Here is a 22,653-nt window from a genome sequence, read left to right as displayed (position 1 = left end):
TTGTTCTTTAGCTCGATTGCCATGGCAATGCCACTGGTACTAGAGACGTTGGTCGCCTTGTATAGGCGTAGCTTGTTCTGGATTTGTCGATGTAAGCCAGCAACGTACTTGGTGAAGACGTCTTCATTGTCGAAGAAAATTCCCAGCGTTACCGCTAGGCGTCGGAACTTAGTGGTGTACTCTTGCACCGTCTGATTCTGGTGCTGCTTTAAGTTGTGCCAGCGTAGCCATCAGTCTTGCGAGTACCCCATCGGGTAGAATTCTTGGCGGAGAAGACGACAAAACTCCCCTAGGTCACCTCCTTGTCGCCATGGATCTTCATGCAGGAATTCCACCAAGCCAATGCATGGCTTGATAGCTTAAGCTACGTGAACGCGACTTTCGCATTGCTACTAAATCTGTAAAGAGTGAAGTAGGTATCCAGTTGGTCTATCCAGGAGTCCAACTTCTCCGTGTCGATGGTGTAGCCGAACGTCAGGATGTCGACTCTAGCCTCGACTTTAAAAGGTCGGGACCTCTCTTCTGCAAGCGACACGATACTTGCATCTTCATGATCATAGTCGTCGTCCTCCTTCAAGACCGAGGTGCCCTCAGTCTTTCTTTTGACGGGTGTTACACGCACCCTAGGTGGAGGAGAGTCACCATCATTCTCTTTTGCCTCCGCCGGTGGCAAAGGAGATGTCCGTGTTTAGATCCACATGATGACGGACTCTAGCTGGCTGGCCAGCCAATCAACTTTTGTGGTAAAATCGAGCTGGTTCGGTACCTGATCGTTGTCGGCGGACATTGACAATGAAGATTCGGCCTTCCTTGTTAGCCGACGATGAACTTGCAAAACGGAGAAAGGTTCACCGATTGCCTGGTAACTGGATTTGGTTAGCACCATGCACAGGTGGAAAACTTCGCTTTGATACCAAAACTTGATCCGAACGAGGGAGGTAGAGTCGCGTAGCCTTCGTCTTGATCGTGGAATAAGAGAGAGAAGATTGAAGATCAATGGGATTTAGTGGGAAGAACTTCTCGAAAATCTGAAGGACTCTCCCTGTTTAAAGAAACTATTCCTTTGCCACCGAGGCTAACACTCTCATCTAAACTTCAAAGCTCCCTTTCCCCTTTCTCCTCCAGACTCCGGCTTTTATTCGGCTTTCCATCATAACTGAATAATGTGAGACTCAGGCCATTCCCCACGTCCCACGTCCTCACAACGAAAGCCGTGCATGATTCAGGATGATTCGAGAGGAGTTTTTCTTCCTCCCGCTTGTCATGGCTCCCTGCATCCCACGTCCTCGCAACCGAACCCGTGTATGGCTCGGGAAGGCGAAGGCTTGTCATGCATGGGACTCGGCATGTCAAGCTTCCTCCCACTCGTCGTGCGTGGGACTCGGCACGTTATTCGCTCGGGAAGGCGAAGGCTTGACATGCATGGGACTCGGCACATCAAGCTCCCTCTTGCATGGGACTCGAGCACGTCGTTCCCTATCTATCTGAGACTCTCCTGAGTGCTGGAGATTATCCCGAATCTAAGAGATTCCACCAAAATGAAGTAAATGGGAGCAAGGTGCAATGCTGGAAATAAAAAACTCAAGCTTGCCTTATAGACCTCCAAGAGGGCATTAATATACCAACTAGATGATCAGTTCCATAGCTACAAGACTCATAAGCCAAAATCAGAAGTTGCTCGAGACATAACCACTATCTATTGCAGACAGAAGATGCCACACTTTAACTGTCACTGCTACTGAAAGGATCTGTGAGATACAAAAATATCATATTGCCACCATGCAAGTAAGTGTGGAGATATTTGTTACTAACAAGATTTAGACGGACAAGATTTGAAAATAAGTGTGGAGATCTTGGGGGGAGATATTTGTTACTAATGTTTTCAATCTTCCCAACCACTCCACTCTATTCTACCTAGCCACCATGCAACCCATAACCAATCTCCAATAGCTATAGAATCATCCATCAAAATGCTTAGTCCCTTCCCAATTATTAACTAGATTACAGAAGAATGGATGTCCATATGGACTCCCATGACAGGAGTTGCAAATCTATCATCACAGGAAGAACCATAGATTTAGTTTGCGCAACAAGCTTGTGAAAAGAAACTTGAATCCTCCCAAGATAGAACATGGGGAGCTAGCACCAGCAAGCTTGGTATATGCTATAAGTTTCTATGTCCTCTTACACTTGTGCCAACCAACGTTACTTGACCATGTCAAAGCATGTGGCCAGGCTTTTCAGGCTCGATTTCTTATTCTCATAAATACAAGTACTCTCTCCACTAGAAATGTCGGACATGTCCTTTGAACTCTAAAAAGACTGACTTGTTTTCAGGATCTTTAACAAAACATATGCACATAAAACACGCCTAGTGAGATCACTTCGATCTTATTGAAAGATGAGTTCAAAGAGGCAATCCTACATATACATAAAGCTGCAATCATTCTTCTACATTAGTTATAGATTGCCAAACCTCCCGTGTCCAACTTAGTCTTAGCATCATGCAAGAGATTTGCAAATCTCATACCCCTGCAACCCTGATCAAGAAGTGAGTTGAAATCTTATGCACTACTCTTGCTCAATAACTGAGATGAATCCAATTTCTTGACCGTTCAAAGATGGTTTATGATGAGAGACATCAAGTTGACTATCACCAAAAGCAATTCTTTTTCTGTGATACAAATGAAAAAAACAACTTATACCTAACTACTATGGCATTTTATCTAATTAAAACAATTTATTTAGGCAATTAGCATGGATTTCCATCATAATGATGACAGTGATTGTTTTTTCACAGGTACGAAAATGTAAGGTTCAATTAGCGATATGTCAAAGAGTATCTCACTTTTCCTGTAACATATTTATTCCAGAAATTACTTTCAGTATCAAACATATGTTTATTCAAAAGTTGAAAGGATGTTCTTTCTAAAGTAAAACATAGTTCAGAATGTCATGGTTTTAGAGAACTTATTGAGCATCAGTTGCGTGCCTGTGATTGGTAGTTCCAGATGCAGACACTTCCAGAATAAAGATTCATCAAAATCCTGCAGCAAGAAGATCAATGCACGATTATATATCCACATACATTGAAGACATGCAGAATCTCGGTCCTTGAATGTTAGCAAAGACAAATGAAGGTAGGTTTGAAATATATTTAAAAGATCAAATCAATAATCGGATTACCATGGCTCTGTTGGATGTAGATCTACGGATTTTACTCTTTCTGACATTCGCGCAAGTTTACTCTGATCCAGAGATCATTGGAAGCAAATTGGACATAAAAAGAATTAAAGAATTAGAGATATTTGAACGCAAAGAACAAAGAAAACATAATATCCAAGCAATAGCCAACGAAATTTTAACTAGCATCAGAGAGGAGTACCTTGATTTCTAGTCTAAGAGGCTGCAAGTATCGCCGCAAACACAAAGATAAGAAAAAAGAAAGAAAATTCCGTCAGCTGCCCCGGAAAAAAAAACAATTCTCGAGAAAATTCAAAATCCTACGGACTAAAACTCATCAATCGAATCGCGCATCAAGAATGCAACAAATCTTGGTGTGATCACGGGGGATTCGATGAAAGAAAAGCATCTACGGAGCTGCTAATTTCGAATCAAAGAAACCTTGCGCCAGATCTGCCGCCACCACGACTGAGAACAGCGAATGAACAGAGAAAGATCGGCAAAGCCTGCCATGTTTCCGTTTGAAACCGCCTGGCGGCGCTTGAAAACTTGGCAGTGGAGAAACCCGCAGATCAAGAAGCCGAAACCCTAGAAATATAGGGTTTGGGAGGGCCGAGCACGGCGATGACGGGAGACGAGCCCCGATCCGATGATCCTTCCCTCCAAAGAATCCCGACGACAACGATGAGGTACGAGTAATAATGCTGCGTGGCGGGGAGGCGGGGGGTTTCGAAAGAAATTATTGCTTGCTTCCGTTCGTTCGTGCTCATCTGAATGATCGACCATACATTATAATTTTTCAAACTTTGGAAGTGACTCGAGAAGCGAAATAAAATAAAATTTACCTCAACATAATAATATATATAATGGTAATAAAGAATGAAACAAATATAGAATCTATCTTAACATCGGAGAAATTACCCCAATGTCAACTATTTGAGTTGCAACGGCCCTGGTGTTTCTTAAAACGGAAAAGATTTTGTTTTAGAGTAATTCGATCCTCAATGATCTAAAATCACTATACTTAGTATACTATATTTCAATGATTAGACATATGTAAGTACCCACCATCAACTTGTTTAGCATTCAATTGGAATTCAAAATCACTAACCATATAATACTAAAACTATTCTTGATACATCCAATAAAAATATATTTATTGATTTTATAAATTATTAATCCTATAAAAATATATTAGTTATTATTATAGAATTAATATTTTAATTTATACTTGTAATAATTATTATTTCGGTATTAATATTTATTTTGATTAAAAAATATGACAAATAAAAGTAATATATTAAGTAATTTCATAATATAAATATAAAGTATAATAATATATTTTATTATAAATTTAGATAATATGATAATAAAATGATTAATAATATTATAATCCATAATATATATCATCAATACTCTATATGTAAAATTAATATAATAAATATATTGACATAATATATTAAAGGTATATTGGTACACTAATTTTTTTTTGTTAGAATGAGAAATATTTTTATCCCTAAATTTTAGTCCAAGTTCATTGTTAAGGTAATCTTGAATATCCGTCCTCAAAGATGAATTTCTCATCACCAGCTTGAGTGATAATTGGAGAAAGAGAGGTAATTTAGGATCATGATCCTGTAAGATTATCACGATGCAACCAAATATGATAATTTTGTCGCCTCCATCCATATAATCTATATTAGCCTTCTTGGTGTTGTCACCCCGCCCATGCCAAATGCCCTTTAAGGAAACCCAAATCAAGAAAACAAAGAAGGTGATAATTGGAACAGGAATTAGCACGGAAATTGACTCCTTGCGTAGGGTGACTTTGGTTCTGAAGTATGGATCCACTGCATCCCTGGAGGTTTTTAAGATAGTTGGAATAATAATACACGTAGAATCTTTAATAGGATTTGGTGGTGGCTCTCGTCGGTAATAGGGCAAACAACTCGGTTTCAGCATCACAGAATGCATGCCTTCCGTTGTTTTGCCTGGCCTCCTCGCTTTGCCCCGTCATATTATAAGGGGCAGAAAAGAGAAGGAAGTAGAAGGTCAAGAACGGAGATGCCTCTCATGGCAAATTTATAAAATGTAAGAAAATGTATTATTCTACCGGCACCATAAACATGCATAAGGGCATGATGTCTTGATTGGTTCACCAACATCAAACACTCAAAAACGCTTAGTAAGTTGAAAGAGATCATAAGTTGGGCAGCGTGGTGGAATTTGGGTGAATACTATTTAGTACAAGATGATTCGTGATAATTTGGTAATAAAAATTTAATACTTAATAGATTTTCTCGTGCTACAGATTTTACTTAGTTTTGGAGAGTGAAGTTGATCTTAAAAGAGTAGGATACTAGATAAGTTTTTGCTCCAAGACACGTACTAATCTTCTTGATTTCGAAATACAATTAATTGAATTACAAATCTTATTAGATTCATTGTATAATTGCTTCATAATCATCTTCTACATAAATTATGCTTGATTGGTGTGGTTAACTAAGTAATTTGTTGTAATGTCATGTGATTATGGAGATTGGAGAGTAGTAGTACGTAGTAGTTTAAATATGTATTTTAATTTTTTTTTACATAAATAATTAACATTTAATATGTTTATTATATTATTGTTTTGTCATCGATGGATTTTGATTGACCTATTGGTCGAACCACTACTCAAACTGAAAATTAAAACAACAGCTCACAAATAAGATACAATTTTGCCACCACTGCCCCTTTTTTTAATTTTCCTTTACAAAAGCTAATAATGGATGATTTTCCTTTATGATAAGATGCATAATGATTACACCACATCAACAATTGGAGGCAAAGGCATTTCGCTAAATTTTGTGATCTGATTGAAATGCGGCCCTGCCTCAGCTCCTATCGACGGATAAATCCTTTAGTACAGGACTCACAGGTTGATTGTGTGGGAAACTATTACCTAAAAATTACTATATTGTTATTATATAATAATATTATAAAAATAATTTATTAAAATAAATTTAGAAGATTAAAAAAATTGTCTTGGATCGAGTCTAGAAAATAAAAAATATAAAAAATAGAAAGTTGAAAAATAACAAAACTTTGCAAGTGAAAGAAATTCTCGGGAAAGAGATTAAATTCAATTTGATTACTCCGGAGGAGTCTATTTATAGGCTCTATCAGAAAAATTGATATGGTGCGGCATATCTGGCTCTTCTGAGTGAAGCGTCTGGAGAAGATGAGAGTTTTAATGTTTTTAAAATATCTAAAATTTCAAGAATAAAGCTGGTATATTTATTTCTTTAAAATTATATTTTTTTAAGTTAAAACTGGAACAGATTAGAGAATAATGAAAGAAAATTTAGTGCTGCCTCCTGCTTCCGGATTATCCTGCGACACATCACGCAAAAGCTGGACGTACTCTCAAAGTTGGCATGGGACTGCCTGGTTAGCACTGTCCTTTGGAGCACTGTCCTTCGAAACAAACGGCAGGATCTTCCACTATGAAGGAAACTCTTTAGCAAAAAAAAAAGAAAAAGAAACTCGCCGCTCAAAATTCTGGAAACATGAATGCATGCTGCTCCTTGCAGCTCACCTGGTGGACTTCGCATGCTGGAACCAAAGTCCAAATTAACCAACACTACCGATTTAGTGGAGCTCTTTAAACCAGAAAGACAGGAAACCAGGGAAAGAAGAACCTCGGAGAAAGGAAGAAATAACAGGGAGAACTGACGATCTACTGCATGCAGACTCGATCCGATAAAAGAAAAGAACACGTACGAGTCGTCGAGATCGGAGCAATACATGCCGGTGAGAAAAGAACCAGGCCACTGAGACAGAGATTCCGACATTCGAGGGGGCTGGAAAGACCAAATGAATGGTCCAACCACACCCCATGAAACTGTACAATCTGTATGTAATTTTCCTATGTACATATGACATACTTTATAACTGATGGTTAAATACCTGATGGTAACACCTCCATTTACATCATAAAAAGAATAAAATAACATTTTTTTTCTAAGGTGCGGCTGTAATATATATATATATATATATATATATATATATATATATATATATATATATATATATATATATATATATATATATATATTTGTAGGCCACTTGCCTGCATTAGACAGTGAGTTTTGGTTGGTTACCACTTATCAGACATCACCCCAATCATTTCTTTCTTTTGAAAGCTCCGGAAGTGATAATAATTAAGTCATCTTTCCAAAAAGTGCAGCACGAAGAAAGGCCAGGAGTGGAGATAAGCTTTCCTTCTCACTCCCATCAAAATTATGAGGCCGAGAAGTTCTCCCACTGAAGAAGGTCGGCCCTGGAGGGATGAGAAGATAAACACAAAGAGGAAGCCGGTGCCTGTCAAGAGATACCAATAGATTCGATCTCTTCCAACTTAAAAAAGAGATAACAACAGCGCTCTCTTCGTTCTATCTGTCACCTTTGTACGTCTCTCATATGGTGCCTAAGTCAACACAGGTATTCCTTTCAGTACCCAAATTCAGTCCCATCAACGCCTACCCTCTTCCATGATTGCACGTTGTGAGGCTAGCTCCCAATGCAATTGAAACAAACGTTGAAGAGCAAAAGGGAATTTTCACCACAAAAAAAAAAAGCTAGAGTGAATTACCCAAAGAAACGAAAAATAAACGAACAAGCAAGTGGAACAGGTGGTCTCAATGGTTACATGCGCTTTATGTTAGCACGGGAGGACATGTTGGCATGTCATTTTTGTTCAGGATAGTACTCGGTTTGACACAGGAGCACGGTACACAAAAAATAAGTGTCACCTGGTCTCTTGCTATTTGACTCGGCCTGACTAGGTCCAAATTTATATTATCCGCTGCACGTATCTTTTACACAAGTTTAAAGATATAAATGAGCCAAGCTGAGCAAAGTAGTAGGCTACTCAGGTTCGACTTGTCTTATAAACAAGTTGTTGGAGCTTAGCTCGAACTCGGGTTGAGCTTAATATAACTTGTTTGAACTTGGTTTGACTAAGCTCTGATCCAAGTTTTAGTTGAATCGAGCCTAGCTTTTCAACTAATTTTGAACAAAGCTTGTTTGCAAGCCAAGCTCTCAAACTCAACCAAGCTGATAACGGGCCAAGCCCGAGCTTTTAATGGCCAACTCCGTTTGCTTGCACTGCTACACTCGCCAGGATTTAGGATGATTTTTTTGAACAATTCTACTGCGTTTCCCATGGTTACATGGGAACCGTGACTGCCCCCGAGCGTGCATGTTTTCCTGGGATCAGGATCTAGTGGGCCCAAAAGTGGCTTGGTGAATATCCTTGTTGGTGGGCCCGTAAAACACATGCCCCGGCTCTCTTGCATTTCAGTAAGCGAAGCACTTGCCAAGTGCTATGGCCACTAACGAAAAGACCACATGAGCTGAAAATGCTATCGGCTTACAATCGATAGGCTCAAGGGTGCCCAAAAATCTCTGAAGCTTCACCTAAAGTTGACTCAATTGCCGTATGATGGCAGCGCGAGAAATTGCAGCGAAAAGGCGAAGGTGCAACGCCCCATTAGCGCGGATATCCAAGGGAATATCCGCCGGCACCGGCTTCTGCCTTCGGGATTGTGATGATTGACAAGCTACGAAAGAAGAATGGGGTTGTTTCCGGACCCATCTGTGCGCTCAATTAAAACAAGACCAGGCCGGACTTGCCAACCTCAAAAACCGAGAACGATATGCTCCCCACGCCGTTTCCCCCAATGGTCAAGAACCGGCATGGAATCCGGTCTTGAAGGAGGACCAGGGTGAGAATTTTGCCTCTGAAATCCGGTCATTATGACTTTACTCTTATTTTCAAGTGAAAGAAAGTGGGATTGGTGAGGAGTTGAGTGAAGTTCATTCAGGTAGCACACGTGTCCAGAAAGACGAACAATGCAGCTGATTGGGTCGCTTCCTTCGTTGCCCAATATTTCAGAGAGTTTTTATGTTTATTGATAGGGGACATTCTCCAACTCCTATTTTTGTTGCTTTTTCTTGATTTGGCAAAATGTACTTAAATTAGAGCTATATAAATTGCCGTTTTCACAACTCTGATGACCTCACTCACCCTCATCCTGCTGGTTAGACCATCCAATAAGATCTGATTGGGCTGGACCTTCTTTTGGTTTGCTCAAGAAGAAGAGAAAATGATCCAAAGCTCGGCAAAACTTGTTGAACAAGACCTTGCATTTTTTGACTTTAGAGAACTTTTTCTTTTCCTTTTTCTTTTTTTAAGGCAAGAATGGATCTTTTGTTTGGGAGAACTTGCCTCTCTCACTTTCATCTTCTCCAGGTTCGATGTTCGACCTCTGCTTTAATCTCTTTCACTTATCCCCCCTTTCAAATTTTTACTGGTATATAGTAACCATATGTTTCTTTATTGTTAGTGATTCCATCTTTCTCAGTAGCATGTGCTTTGACTCGCGAAGCCCATGTGGACGGTTAGAAATGGTACCCTTTTTCCAGCCGTCCAAAAAAAAAGGGGGGAGGGGGGGCATATCTAACTTACCAATCTAACCAACCTGGATTCAATTTTCTGAAAGCAAGACCAGCCATGTCTTATAAAGTATTAACAACATAACCTAACCTATGTCCCAATGACAGCCTCAATTAGATCGATCTGTCATCTTTTGTTGCAGGGAAGATCTCCACGACCATCTCTGACGTCCTCCTCGAGACCTTTCTTGGACCAGTGTCAACCTCTCCGCGTAGTCCGATCCAAATCAGAACGCACTATCACTGTATGATAAAATGTTCGAATTAATCTTTCAGCACCTAATTAACTCTCCTCGACGATGGAAGAATTACGCGATCTCCATGGACCATGAATTCTGATGGGTGGAAATCTTGCAATCTGACGACTCCTGAAACGTTCCCGGTGAGTCCAAGCCCTGACACCAATCACGTGTGGAAGATTCCGATCCGATGGCTGTGGTGAGGCGGTGGTGGGCCCAGGATAAGGAGAACCATCCTATGGAATGAATGGCGGTGGACCACCGGGTCCGGTTCCCGGAATAATTGCAATGATTGCAGCAGCTGATGGCTGGACCAACGGCTGCCATTGAGAGATTCCAAGCACCCCTCAAACATATCGATGCGTCTGTCGGCGCTCGCCACTCGCCGCGTACCAAAGAATCCGGTTTCTTCCCGTCCTCTTCTCCTGCCTCTCCTCTCATTTTTTTTCTTTCCTTTTTATCCTCTTTCTTTTGCTCCGTTTATTCGCTTCCTCTTTTTCTCGATCCTTTTGTTCCGCTACTTGTCATTTGCGTCTGGGCGTAAACTAAAAGGAAACGTTGACGGTATCTTTTCTGATTGGCGTTCCGTGGAATGGAGCCGATGGACGTTCTCCTGAGCGGGCTTATAATTTGAGCTTAATGCATTTAGGCTCGTTGGGCCATTTGGTTCGTGAAAAAAAAAAAAAAAGTATGATCAATAAAAAAAAGTAAAGAGATGCTGGTTGGAGTTTCAAAGAAAAAAAAAATAAAAAAATTGTATTCCAATAAAAATATGATTCTCATGTTTCATGAAAAAGTCTTTTTCATGAGAAATATAGAAAAATTATTTTTCCGTGATCCGAAAATAGAAACATTTTATTTTTTTCCCAAAAAAACCTTTTAGCATCAAAGGATCCTTATTTAATCCAAAGCATTAAAGACCTAATTTTATTAAGGATAGTATAGGAATTACACATAACTTTTCTAGAAAAGTGGATGGTCAACCAAACATAAGTACTCTGAAAATTTGTCACTTTTTCATGGTCAACCAAATATGCCAAAAGTGTTTTTCCAGATATCCTCTTTTCAAGAATCTACTTTTGAGAAATTATATTTCTATGAGAAAAAATGTTTCATGCGAACCAAATAAGAGGTTGGGCACAAACTTCTTCAGTTATTGTTGTAAAAACTTGCCTGGGCACACGCTCTACATGAGGTTGTTATGGCTCCATGTGATAGCTTTAGATATCATTGTAGTTCTACACTTAATATTTCATATTTGAATAGGGAAAGCATTGCAAGACTTATAGAATTGTTTCCGGACATTTTTGTTCACCAATAAATATGTATAATAATTTATCTAGGGTAAAATACTTTATGTTAATAATTTTGACTTTGTGGCGACCATGTGAATTGAGGTTTGACCCCCGTCAATTTGCCAATTTTAGGTTCTATTTTTGAATGGTACATCCTTAGAAATTAGGTCTAGAAAAATTAAAATATGCATAGGTCTCTCATGCTTTCTTTGAAAAATTTATTTTTCTATCGGCTATATTTCAAAGATCAAAGCTAAAAATACATTTTTCTATGGACTGTTTTTTTTTGACAATCAAAGCTTATGAGGACTAGGACCGTTACCCGACTAGTTTCCGGTCATCACAACAGGATTGTGCCTTCTAAAGAAGCCAATATAGTGATGCGTCAAAGTCTCATATGCCAATTAATAGATGGTCCTGTAAATTGGGCAGGAGTTGTATCTTTCGTACGCAAAAAAAAGATTCATCATCCTTCGCCTAACTCTACCATTGGATCATTCGATTACCGTTCCAAGATCTAAGTAGTGTTGATGCTAGAATTTGAGTTGAGGTCGGTCATCACTCGAGGTACGCTAAGGTCGCCAAAACCGAAGTATGCTGAGGTCGGCCAAAACTAAGGAAGGCAGGTTTGTTAAGAGTTGAAGCATAGCTTCAAGACGTCGTTAGCTCCACACCGCTACGATGAAATCAACCTGCAAAAAAGTCCACTTGTCGGAAGGTTTCCGGCGGAAGACCCTCCGATGCTTAAGTCAGTGGAAATCTAAAGCAACAGTAGGAAAAAGAGAAAATGATAATGGAAGAGCGCTCAAGAGAACTTACTTGAGGGTCCCTCGGGTGCCCCTATATATAGGCAAGGGTAAGTATTCGTTGCCTTATTCGTCGGGAGGCACGATAATTGCACAGTAACGGATCTTTGCAGTATATCCACAATGTTAATTGTATTGATTGTACATTTATGGCCAAGCTGGGTTGACTGTTGTCGAGACCATAAATGCAGCTTTGGTAATATTATTCTACAGCTGGTCCGACCAAAATAAGACATAGATCTGTACCGAAGTCATTCACTTGGGCTAAGGCTGAGTCCTGAGAGATTGAGATAGTCCGAGGTTAGGATGACCAATATTCTCTCTATCAGATAGATAAATGAAGGAGTCCATATTGCTTTGAGGTTTGTGCAGGCATGGTCCGATGACCAAAGTCACGGAAGAAGATCAATCATTCTTTTGCATGAAAAATACAACCCTAACCCCTACGAATAGGATGCCCTGGCGTGGCTGCACGCTCTGGATCAAGGACCGGTTTTCCATATTGATATCTTTTGCCCTTGTCGTTATCACAGGAAGCCATAGACGGGGATCCATCACTTGAACAACAGCCCAACAGAATAATATGCCTTTTTCTATATTGCTTTGTTCGTAATGGTAGCTTTACTATGTTGCGTACCGGACATAATCACATCCCGGAATATAGCTTTATTCTAGGTTGAGATATGAGTCTACTTTGTTATTGGGTGTAGCGTAGATGTGGGAATATTAACTATGACTAACTTGGCCAATATAAATTGAAATCAAGATAACGGCTGAGATGATATTTTGATATGTCAGCCAATATTTTTCATCTATTTTCCCTGTTCTGCCAATTATACATGCCGTCTATTTAATAACTTGATTTTCATGGAATTATAGCGAATATTTTATCTATTTACTAATTATACATCAGCTGATATTTCAGGGAGAATTTATCAACCTTTCATCAACGAGGCAGTATTAATTTTAAGTTCATATGGGTCTCGATTCCCTTCACCAGCCAAGTTATAGGTGTTCAAAATCATTGCATTGTACCAAATGGTGCAAGTCAGCTCAAGTATGCAAGTCCATTGGCATCAGTCGTTGGGACAAATTCTGAAACCTTTCATTTTGCTTTTCGTCTATCTTTAGCAGAGCTAAGATATTCCTTGTAAAGGTGATTAAAAGACGGGTGCAACTTTGATAAAGATGGGCATATGTTTAATGCCACATTAGCTATATAAGATAAGGTACTCAAATAAAACTTTTCGAATGGTTTTTTTGAACGATGTTCCGAATTATTACAAATAGTATCAGAGCAGATCCGGCTGATGATTCATGTGGATGTGGAACACTATAGCACAGTTCATTGGGATTGATCACATGCCAATTATGATGTTTGTATTTAGATTTATGGCACGCAGGATTTGCATGGATTTAGTCCCTAAATCTGGCGAGGACATTAGAGTTATACGGCAAGAGTATATAAGGATCTATCACTACAAGAAAAAGGAGCTTTGGCGACGCTTTTTGAGGCTTTTACCGACGCTTATAAGCGTCGGTAATTTTCTTCCCGACGCTTTTAAAAGCGTCACCAAAGCGTCGGCTATGTCGGAGTGGAAAAAAAATTACTGACGCGTTTGAAAAGCGTCGCTAAAGGTTATTTTTAGCGACGCTTTTAAGCGTCGCTAAAGCTTCAATTAGCGACGCTTTAAAGCATCGTCATAAATTGTTTTTATGGGAAAAAAATATAAAAATACCCAAGAAAACCTTGCTGTCCCCTGTAAAAAAAAAAAGAAAAAAGAACGGTTTCCTCGTTGCAGAGGAACTCCTCGCTGCACGCCCGTTCCAAATCGACGGCGTCAAGGGGCAAACCGACGGAATATTCTCCTCCGCCGACTCCTCCATCTCCGGAGACCTCTCCTTCTTGATCGGCCTCATCTCACCTTCCTTCGCCTCCTCCGCCGCGGCCGGCGCCCTCTTCCTCTTCCCCGCCGTTGCGAGCGGCGGTGGAGGGGGCGGGATGCAGCGGCCGAAGCTGCCGATCTCGTTGGGGAAGTTGAGGATCGCCTTGCAGCCGCGCATCTGGAAAGCGGCGCGGTCGTAGGCCTTCGTGGCCTCGACGGCGGTGTCGAAAGTCCCGAGCCATATCCTGGATCCCCGCCGGTTGGGATCCCGGATCTCCGCCGCGAACTTCCCCCACGGCCGCTGCCGCACCCCCCGGTACCGCCGCCCGTCGTTGTGCTCCACCGGCCCTACGGCTGCTGCCTCCTCCGTCCACTCGATCTCGAACTTTCGGACCGGGGGTAGGGAGATGGTGAGCGACGGGAGGCAGAGGTCGGAGGCCTGCTGCGAGTCGCCGCCGAACCGGATCATGGGGTCGACCGGCTCGGTGAAGCGGTAAGCTTCCAGCACTCCGTAGGGATCGATGCGGCCGCTGCCGGAGAAGGGCTGGGTGGTGTCAAGGTAGTCGGAGACGGCGATGCCGTGGGGGGCGGAGGGCGGGGGAAGAGGGGAGAGGGGTAGGTCTCCGAGGAGATGCTCGCGGATCAGGTCGAGGGTGGAGTCATCGTCGACGATGGACGCCATGATAAGAATCCAGCAAAGCAAGAAGAGAGATAAGATAGAAGAGCCAATATTGATAAAAAGAGATTTGTAAGGGAGGGGGTTTGAGGGATCGGGAGAGGGGAGGGGATTGACACGGTGCTTCTCTGCTCTCCTTGCTCATCTCGGCTAGCTTCTACTTGTTTCTTCTTGGAGAAAGCGGGCAAAAACAAGCACAATACCCCGCATTTGAAGTTTTCTTCCGCTCGAGGATCAAGCTCTTCAGAGTCCTTACACTTGCAGAGGAACTCCATTTTCAGGCAGCTTCATGCCGGGACTTCTAAGAATGTCGAACTCATCTGATGGCGCAGAAGATCTCCCCTCACCACAAGACTTGTGGATCGCTGGCGAGCCAAGGAGTGGAAAGCAGGGTGGGGCTGTTTGTGCTGGAATTCTCCATTTCTTGAAGCTCTTCGTTGCAGCTGAACCAGATTGTGGCGACGAGAACGCTGAAATAGGAAGACTGCAGCTGATGACTTTAGGCTTTCGGAGCAGCGGCAGAGTCAGTGGTGATTGTGGCAGATGATCTCCCACCTTTGCAGGGGGAGGGGGCGAGCAGCGGAGAGAGAAGGGGAGGGGGGCGCCGTTGGGAGGAAAAATATCGGGAGGAATTTGCAGGGAGGAGGGGATAATGGCCTCCGACGACGCTTTCTAAAGCGTCGTTGGGAGGAAAAAATTAAAAAAAAATGATTTTTGCTTCCGCCGACGCTTAAAAGCGTCGGCCCAAGCCACGGGTTGCGACGACGCTTATAAGCGTCGGCGGAAGCCAGACTTCCAAAAAAAATTACCGACGCTTCTACTTAGCGTCGGCAGACAAAAGTCGGGAAAGCTCCTTCTTCTTGTAGTGATAGATATTAGATGCTTATATAATGTCAGAGAACTTAATTAATATCTTTCAACTAGCTTTCTAGGTGAGGTTCTCGATTATTATGTGCAGTTTTTGGATGATTATGCTAAAGTTGTTGGATCGAATTCCCCTTTCATTTAGATTTAGAGGGTTGTTTTGCATGCTAGCTGAGGACATCTTATTATGGTGCATGAAGGGAGCAATGCGCGGACCAAAAAAACTTCTCGTGTGTTCTTCTTTCTTTTTTTGTTAAAAAAAAAAGAAAGACCCTCATGTGATTAGATGTGTGTTGATTTATATTTCTAATATCTTTTTTTTTTTTGGGTACAATCTAATATCATTTTTGTGTGTATGTTTGAACCACTGATTACCCTCTCATGCAACCGCAGCACTGCAACTCATGGACTGGAATTCTTGGTGGACCCCAAAGCGGAGCCATCGGCAAGACACAAGCTCTCCACGAGTGATACTTAATACACCCACTTTTGATCGCACCGAAGACCACATCCTTCCATTGAGATGCGAGCCCGATGTAGCTTGGGGCCTGCATGTCAGTGGAAGGATGTGGTGTTGGATTTTTCAAGAAGCGAGCAAATTAAGTATTTCATTTCCACTGGTATGCGTATTTTTCCAGTTTTTCTCCTTTGGTCAAACTACCAAACTTCCCGGGCTCTTCCCTACAAAAAATATAGCAAACATTCTGATCTCTTTTCCCAGTATTCTAATGACAACTCGGACAAACACTCCCCCCACCCTCCCACCACCCGATCGGTCTATAAGTAACACCTTTCTCGCACTCTTTCTTCAAGCCTACGTGCCTTATTCCATTGCCCTTGGCTCGTCTTTAACCCGGTTTCTCCTCCCTCCACTGACTGCAATGGTCGGAAGCAGCAACAGAGTGGAAAGCTTCCCAGATTTCGCCGACCTCGAGTCATCTCTGCCACCTTCAAACGTAACACCCATGGAGATCCACAGGGTCTCCTTGCCACAGAAGAAGACCACTCTTCAGTCTCTAAAGCAGAGGTTAAATGAGGTCTTCTTCCCAGATGATCCCCTCCACCAGTTCAAAAACCAACCTTTCTTCACGAAGGTGATCCTGGGTTTCCAGTATGTCTTCCCAATCTTCCAGTGGGGCTCCGTGTACGGACTCAATCTCCTTAAGGCTGATGTGGTCTCCGGCCTCACCATTGCTAGCTTGGCAATCCCACAAGTATGCAAACTTGCCATAATACCCTCTCTATCCATCTCCCTGCCTGTCAATTTATCTACATATTTATTTTGTATCAGTAGCAGTAGATTGTTGTTGTTTTCATCATATCTAGTAGCATCTGAATATGCTGATAGTTTCTTTTGGCTCTGCAACCGTTTAAGAAGTGAATTTGGCGCAGAAGATGGTTATTTTAATTACATGAGAGAAGGCGAGGCTATTCTGAACTATTTTTCGCTTTACTTTTCGAAGGGTCAAGCGCCAAAGTATTTGATGGGACAAAACATCTTTAGATTCCTTTTGTCGATTTAAATTTTCTCGAGATCACTAACTCAATACTATCAGTACGATCGGGTGGAAACCTTAATAGCTCTTCTTGACTTCAACAGGGAATCAGCTATGCAAAGCTTGCAAATTTGCCCCCCATCATTGGCCTGTGTGAGTCTTTAACTTCTACACTCTATATATGCTATAAAGTGTTGTCAGTGTGGAAGCCTTAGAAGAAATCATTCAGCACCTTTAACCATGTACCGCTAAGAGCTTTACTAAAATTTTTATATTGAAAATGGTATAACAGATTCAAGTTTTGTGCCACCATTGATTTATTCTCTTCTTGGAAGCTCGAGAGACCTTGCTGTTGGCCCTGTATCAATTGCATCGTTAGTAATGGGATCAATGCTAAGAGAAGAGGTCTCTCCTGAGAAGGAGCCCATCCTTTATCTTCAGCTAGCTTTCACAGCCACTTTCTTCGCCGGCGTCTTCCAAGCCTCCTTAGGACTCCTGAGGTAAACGATTCTCTTACACTTAACTATTCTTAATCCACCATGCTGTCACATAAACGTTACTTTATTAAACAAACTTAATTTTCTTTCTGACCAAATTTTGTTACCGGTTATAGGCTGGGCTTTATTGTGGATTTTCTGTCAAGAGCAACCCTCCTTGGGTTCATGGGTGGGGCTGCGATCATCGTGTCGCTTCAGCAGCTAAAAGGATTGCTTGGGATAGTTCATTTCACTAAGAAGATGGGGTTCATTCCTGTGATGCTTTCTGTTTTCGAGCACAGGACGGAGGTAGAGAAAGCCTTTAGCAGAATAACAAAAAGATGAGATTCTGATGTCATGGTATCTAATATATTTATAAATGTTGATGTGCAGTGGGCTTGGCAGACAATTGTAATGGGCTTCTCCTTCCTGATTTTCCTATTGGTAACAAGGCAAATTGTAAGCGCCCCACCCTCCTTTATTTTATTTTAAATTTGAGAGGAGACTCAAGCTTTTTTGATATAAAAGAAAGGATATGATTTAAAACCTAGGGTGCTTCAATTTCGGTGGGTTCTTGTTGCTTGCCACTAAAAGAAGGAATCAAAAGGTTCGCCCTTTTTTACCGTCTTCACAGAAGAACTTCCCCTTCCACTAATTTTTTTTTAAAAAATAAAAATAAAGAAGCCCTTCCACTTTGGTGGGGACTTACAGATATAACGGGCCTAGAGATGTGCAGGCCCAACAACAACCAAGAGCGGGCCTGAGTGCATGGTTAATGTACAGGCCCATTAGTCCTCTGCGTTAAAAGTTCCTTAGAAAGCCCATCAGTCGAATGGTTCTGAAAGATTTTCTTTTTTTCTTTTCTCTCCCCCATCAGCACTATCTTTTTATTTTTTGGGGGGTGTATTTATTATTTTTATGAGAATTATGCGGGTTTTTTTTTTGGGTTTTGATATGTTTGAAATAACGAATCAAAAAATGTTTAACAGAGCTTGAGTAGGCCGAAGCTCTTCTGGGTATCAGCAGCAGCTCCTCTAGCCTCTGTGATTCTCTCCACCATCATTTCCTTTGCCATTAAAGCGCAGCACCATGGGATCAGCATAGTAAGTACTCTAATTTTAATGCATATTTTTCCCTTCCCCTTTCTCCTTTTGCTCATCGATGCTGAGATTTCAAGCCCTTTTACAAGCTTGCTTCATTAATGACATTCCTGTGTCTCTGCCAAACAGATTGGGCAATTGCAACAAGGGGTCAACCCTCCTTCGGCCAACATGCTACTTTTTGAAGGCTCTTACTTGGGTCTTTCCATTAAGACGGGAATTATCACCGGCATCCTGTCTCTCACCGTAAGATAGCGCAAAAATAATCTCTCTTCTATATATTTTTCAGCTAATGGTACACCACGGCTGCGCTTGGAGGTTATAAATCTGAACATCAGATTTTTTTTTTTTTTTATAGAAGTTCACGATTTTAAAAATTCGAAATATAAGATATATATTTTGTCAGAAAGTGTTTGGAAACATCTGAATACAACTAAGAGAGAAAAATTCTACTGGAATTAGAAATTTTCAATCTCATGGTTTTGGAAGTATTTTGAGATTTCATTTATACATCCAAACAGTGTAAAAATATATATATATAAATAAATCTACCTTATTCTATTAGTTTAAGTTTTTGGGACAAGTGGTGGTATTAACATTGTATCAGAGTAGAGGTTCTGAATTCAAACTCTGTCTCCGCACTTTTTCACCCTAGTATTAAAAAATTCACATATTGAGCTTACCCATAAAAGAAAAGTCCGGCTCGGATTCATGAGATACCATGATTCTTTAGGACATTTAAATGCATCCCAAGTAGTTTAGATAGAGTGACAACCATTGCCACTGCCATGTTAACCAGAACAAATTCCACTCTGCCATTCCAGGAAGGTATAGCTGTTGGAAGAACTTTTGCTTCTCTAAAGAACTACCAGGTTGATGGAAACAAAGAAATGATGGCCATTGGAATCATGAACGTGGCTGGCTCTTGTGCATCATGCTATGTCACGACAGGTATTTGCTAAATAAATAAATAAATAAATAAATAGACAATAAACAAACAAATCAATAACTCGAGGAAGATCTAACCGTGTTTAATATTTGTTTATAATCATATGACCCCAAATTCCTCCACCGAATCGTATTTTCTCTAATTGAATGCAGGATCATTTTCTCGGTCGGCTGTGAACTATAATGCCGGGTGCAGGACAGCACTCTCCAACATAGTAATGGCGGCAGCTGTGCTCATAACAATGCTATTTCTCATGCCACTATTTTACCACACACCCAATGTTATCTTGGGTGCGATCATTATAACAGCAGTTGTTGGTCTCATTGATCTCCATGGCATGATCCGGCTGTGGAAGGTGGACAAGCTCGATTTCCTGGCTTGTGTATGTGCTTTCTTCGGTGTTCTCTTCATCTCAGTGCAGATTGGCCTTGCGATCGCTGTAAGCACTCTTCATATTTCATCAGAGTAACTCGGCACCATCAAGCACAGACTCACCCAAATGTGTTTATAAAATAAACTAAACCAAAATAGGTCGTCCAATTTGCTTAGTGAACCAGGTTTGGGTGCCTATTTGGTGTGCAGGTGGCGATTTCCATATTGAAAATTTTGATACATGTAACACGGCCAAACACTGTGATCATGGGGAATGTTCCAGGGACTCGAAGCTATAGAAATCTAGCACACTACAAGGAGGCCGCAAGGGTTCCTGCTTTTCTCATTCTTGGCGTTGAGTCCCCCATCTACTTCGCCAATTGCATGTACCTCCAAGAAAGGTGAGTTTTAGTGTGGCATAAATGTATTCCAAACTTCAAAGGTTTCAACCTAATGTTAGCCAATTAGATTGGTCAAAGGCCTCACCGATGGCTTAACTTGGCCAACGATCAATGGCAGACCTACACATTGAACTGGATCAGTGAAACCAGATGGCAACTCAATGAGGCCGCGACCCCCTAAAGTTTTAACATTTTGCTTCTATAGTGTGGGTAATTATTCCAAGTGCCCCCCCTAGTTCTGAATCTTCTGATCCACAGCTTCTATGGTGTAAGGATAACCCCATGATTTGAGTGCTACATTTCCTTTCAAACTCTAATGATATTTTCTCGACTAAGACTTCTTAACAAATTGATTCTAACAAGGAAACAAGTGTCCCATACCCACACCAACAAGAATCTTTATGATCTTAGATTATATTTTCTCATCCTCATCAATATCGGGCTTTTAATTCACTTTCTATATTAGCGCTTCAACAAAAACGCATAACAGAACTTTTTTGTCAACTGGACACCAAAAATACTGCAAATAATGGAACCTCTCCTAAACCATTACACGGTTGAAACGGAACTATATATTTCTCAGCTGAGTATAAAGATATTTTTCGAATAAATTAATAGCTGTTATGATAGATCTTCTTGTTGTAGTGAGAAAATAAAGATATTTGTTCTGACAGAGAGAAAATAAAGACACTGAGAGACACATAATATTTCTCAGCTGAGTATAAAGATCTGAATTTTAAACGTGATTGGAGGGGTTGAAATTGACATAATGGCTAATTCTAAGCCTGGATAATATTCTAACATATGATGAATGCAGCAGTAATTATGACTATGCTCAAAAAATAATATTTAATTAGGATTGTGGACCTCCCAGGTGGTAAATCCTGGCACCATCCCTGGAAGAAAAACATCCTAATTAGCTGAATTTGAAATTGAAGGTACAAAATGAAAATTTGAACGGACTGAAAGTTAAAAGCTAGAGAATGAATTCTAGATTTCTTTTTCTTTCTCCCAAAATGATCAGATCTTGCTTGTGCTAGATTCAAGCTGCATCAGCTGCTTCCCTTTTATAGCCTGTAAATATACCAAGAATATCACAAATGCATTGGAAATGACACATGCAAGCATGATAACAAATTTTCTGATGATCATTCGCAAATGATTAACTCTTCTAATATATCAGTACTAATTAAATCAATGGTCAGGATCTTGAGATGGGTGCGAGAAGAGGAAGAGAGGGTCATCAAAATGAACGAGAGCTCTATCAAATGTCTTGTTTTGGACATGGCTGGTAAGTGATCACCTTCAAAAGCAAGTCTGAATCCAAATGAACCAACTGAATGCAATTACAACAGAGAACTATTTGTATAATTTTTTTTTTTCCAACTGATTTATAAACTTCAAAATTTCCTCAGCTGTGACAACAATAGACACAAGTGGCATGGACGCACTCTCAGAGCTGAAGAAGACACTTGATAAGAGATCTCTTGAGGTAAGGAAAATTCTCTAATCACCGAAACCCAATTTAGTAAAGTAAAACCTGTCAATGCATTTAAGAAGGGGAATAGAATTAGCATGATTTGTTCTTCTTGTTTGATGTTGTAGCTTGTGCTAGCGAATCCAGTGGGGGATGTGACAGAAAGGATGAACCGATCAGGGATGTGGGAACTATTTGGATCCGAAGGCATTTATATGACTGTTGCAGAAGCTGTTGCTGCGGTCTCTTGCAAGTACAAGGACCAACCTAGATCATATGTGTTGTCTATAGAACACTAGTTCACCTGGAAAGCAAGATAATAGCTTATGAAGCAAAGCACATAGTTGAACAGTAGCTAAAAGTTGCTTGGTAAACTTAAGCAGGCAATAACAAACTTGCATACTAGTAAGTGAGAATGCTGAGCTCTTCTAAGAAGAGATTTTGCAAAAGAATGCAGACACCAAGTTACAAGGGGGTTTTGACGAAAATAACATCAGCTCAATTTAGTTTTGTAGCCCTCAAGCAATCTTACTGTTTGCTAATGTAATGTCTGCCTGGTTTCATTCAAAAATGTCCACATTTGTTCTAGCTGAGGCATTCCTGGCTTCTCAAGACACATTAAATACTCAACAATCATTTCATAAGAATCTTCTTCGCAAGCATCATCGTACCAAAATCCTAGAACAGAGACATCATGCTTGTTGGAAATATCAAAGATATCCTTTGTCATCAACTATACAGATCCTAAAAAGAGCGCTCAAGTTTTAACCCATAATCAAAACAGACAAATAAGAATGGTACGAGAATTCAGAGTCTTATCAAGATTATTCTTGAACTAAAGATGTCACCAACTGCACACTGAGAATAAGAAAACTGATCCAACACCCTTATATTAAATTTGGTTTTGTAATAATACCTTATTTCCTCCCTAG

General features: G+C 40.7%; 2 protein-coding genes and 1 long non-coding RNA gene across 3 annotated transcripts; 1 reads left to right on the top strand and 2 right to left on the bottom strand.

The window, feature by feature from the left end:
- Nucleotides 1-2,987: 2,987 nt before the first annotated feature.
- LOC103709736 lies at nucleotides 2,988-3,986 on the bottom strand. Its single transcript, XR_001879614.3, has 3 exons — nucleotides 3,386-3,986; nucleotides 3,187-3,248; nucleotides 2,988-3,047 (listed from the first exon to the last, which is right to left on the bottom strand). It is a non-coding gene; the product is annotated as an uncharacterized LOC103709736 (long non-coding RNA).
- Nucleotides 3,987-5,855: 1,869 nt separating this feature from the next.
- Nucleotides 5,856-14,592, bottom strand: LOC120111463 (ethylene-responsive transcription factor ERF107-like). The gene is made up of 2 exons (XM_039128511.1): nucleotides 13,879-14,592; nucleotides 5,856-5,864 (listed from the first exon to the last, which is right to left on the bottom strand). Exons 1-2 carry the CDS (start codon nucleotides 14,590-14,592, stop codon nucleotides 5,856-5,858), a joined length of 723 nt encoding a protein of 240 aa, XP_038984439.1.
- A 1,657-nt stretch (nucleotides 14,593-16,249) lies between these two features.
- Nucleotides 16,250-22,309, top strand: LOC103709739 (probable sulfate transporter 3.4). Its single transcript, XM_008795226.4, has 13 exons — nucleotides 16,250-16,664; nucleotides 17,051-17,099; nucleotides 17,239-17,446; nucleotides 17,560-17,731; nucleotides 17,816-17,881; nucleotides 18,412-18,525; nucleotides 18,652-18,768; nucleotides 19,347-19,473; nucleotides 19,624-19,910; nucleotides 20,054-20,244; nucleotides 21,450-21,535; nucleotides 21,660-21,736; nucleotides 21,850-22,309. The coding sequence occupies exons 1-13, from the start codon at nucleotides 16,332-16,334 to the stop codon at nucleotides 22,018-22,020; spliced, it is 1,998 nt and encodes a 665-aa protein (XP_008793448.1). The 5' UTR covers nucleotides 16,250-16,331; the 3' UTR covers nucleotides 22,021-22,309.
- The last annotated feature ends 344 nt before the right edge of the window (nucleotides 22,310-22,653 follow it).

Source organism: Phoenix dactylifera, chromosome 8 (genome assembly GCF_009389715.1).
Source record: "Phoenix dactylifera cultivar Barhee BC4 chromosome 8, palm_55x_up_171113_PBpolish2nd_filt_p, whole genome shotgun sequence".
Classification (NCBI taxonomy): domain Eukaryota; kingdom Viridiplantae; phylum Streptophyta; class Magnoliopsida; order Arecales; family Arecaceae; genus Phoenix; species Phoenix dactylifera.
Note: the sequence above shows the minus strand (reverse complement) of the source record. Positions and strands in the feature narration are given on the sequence as shown.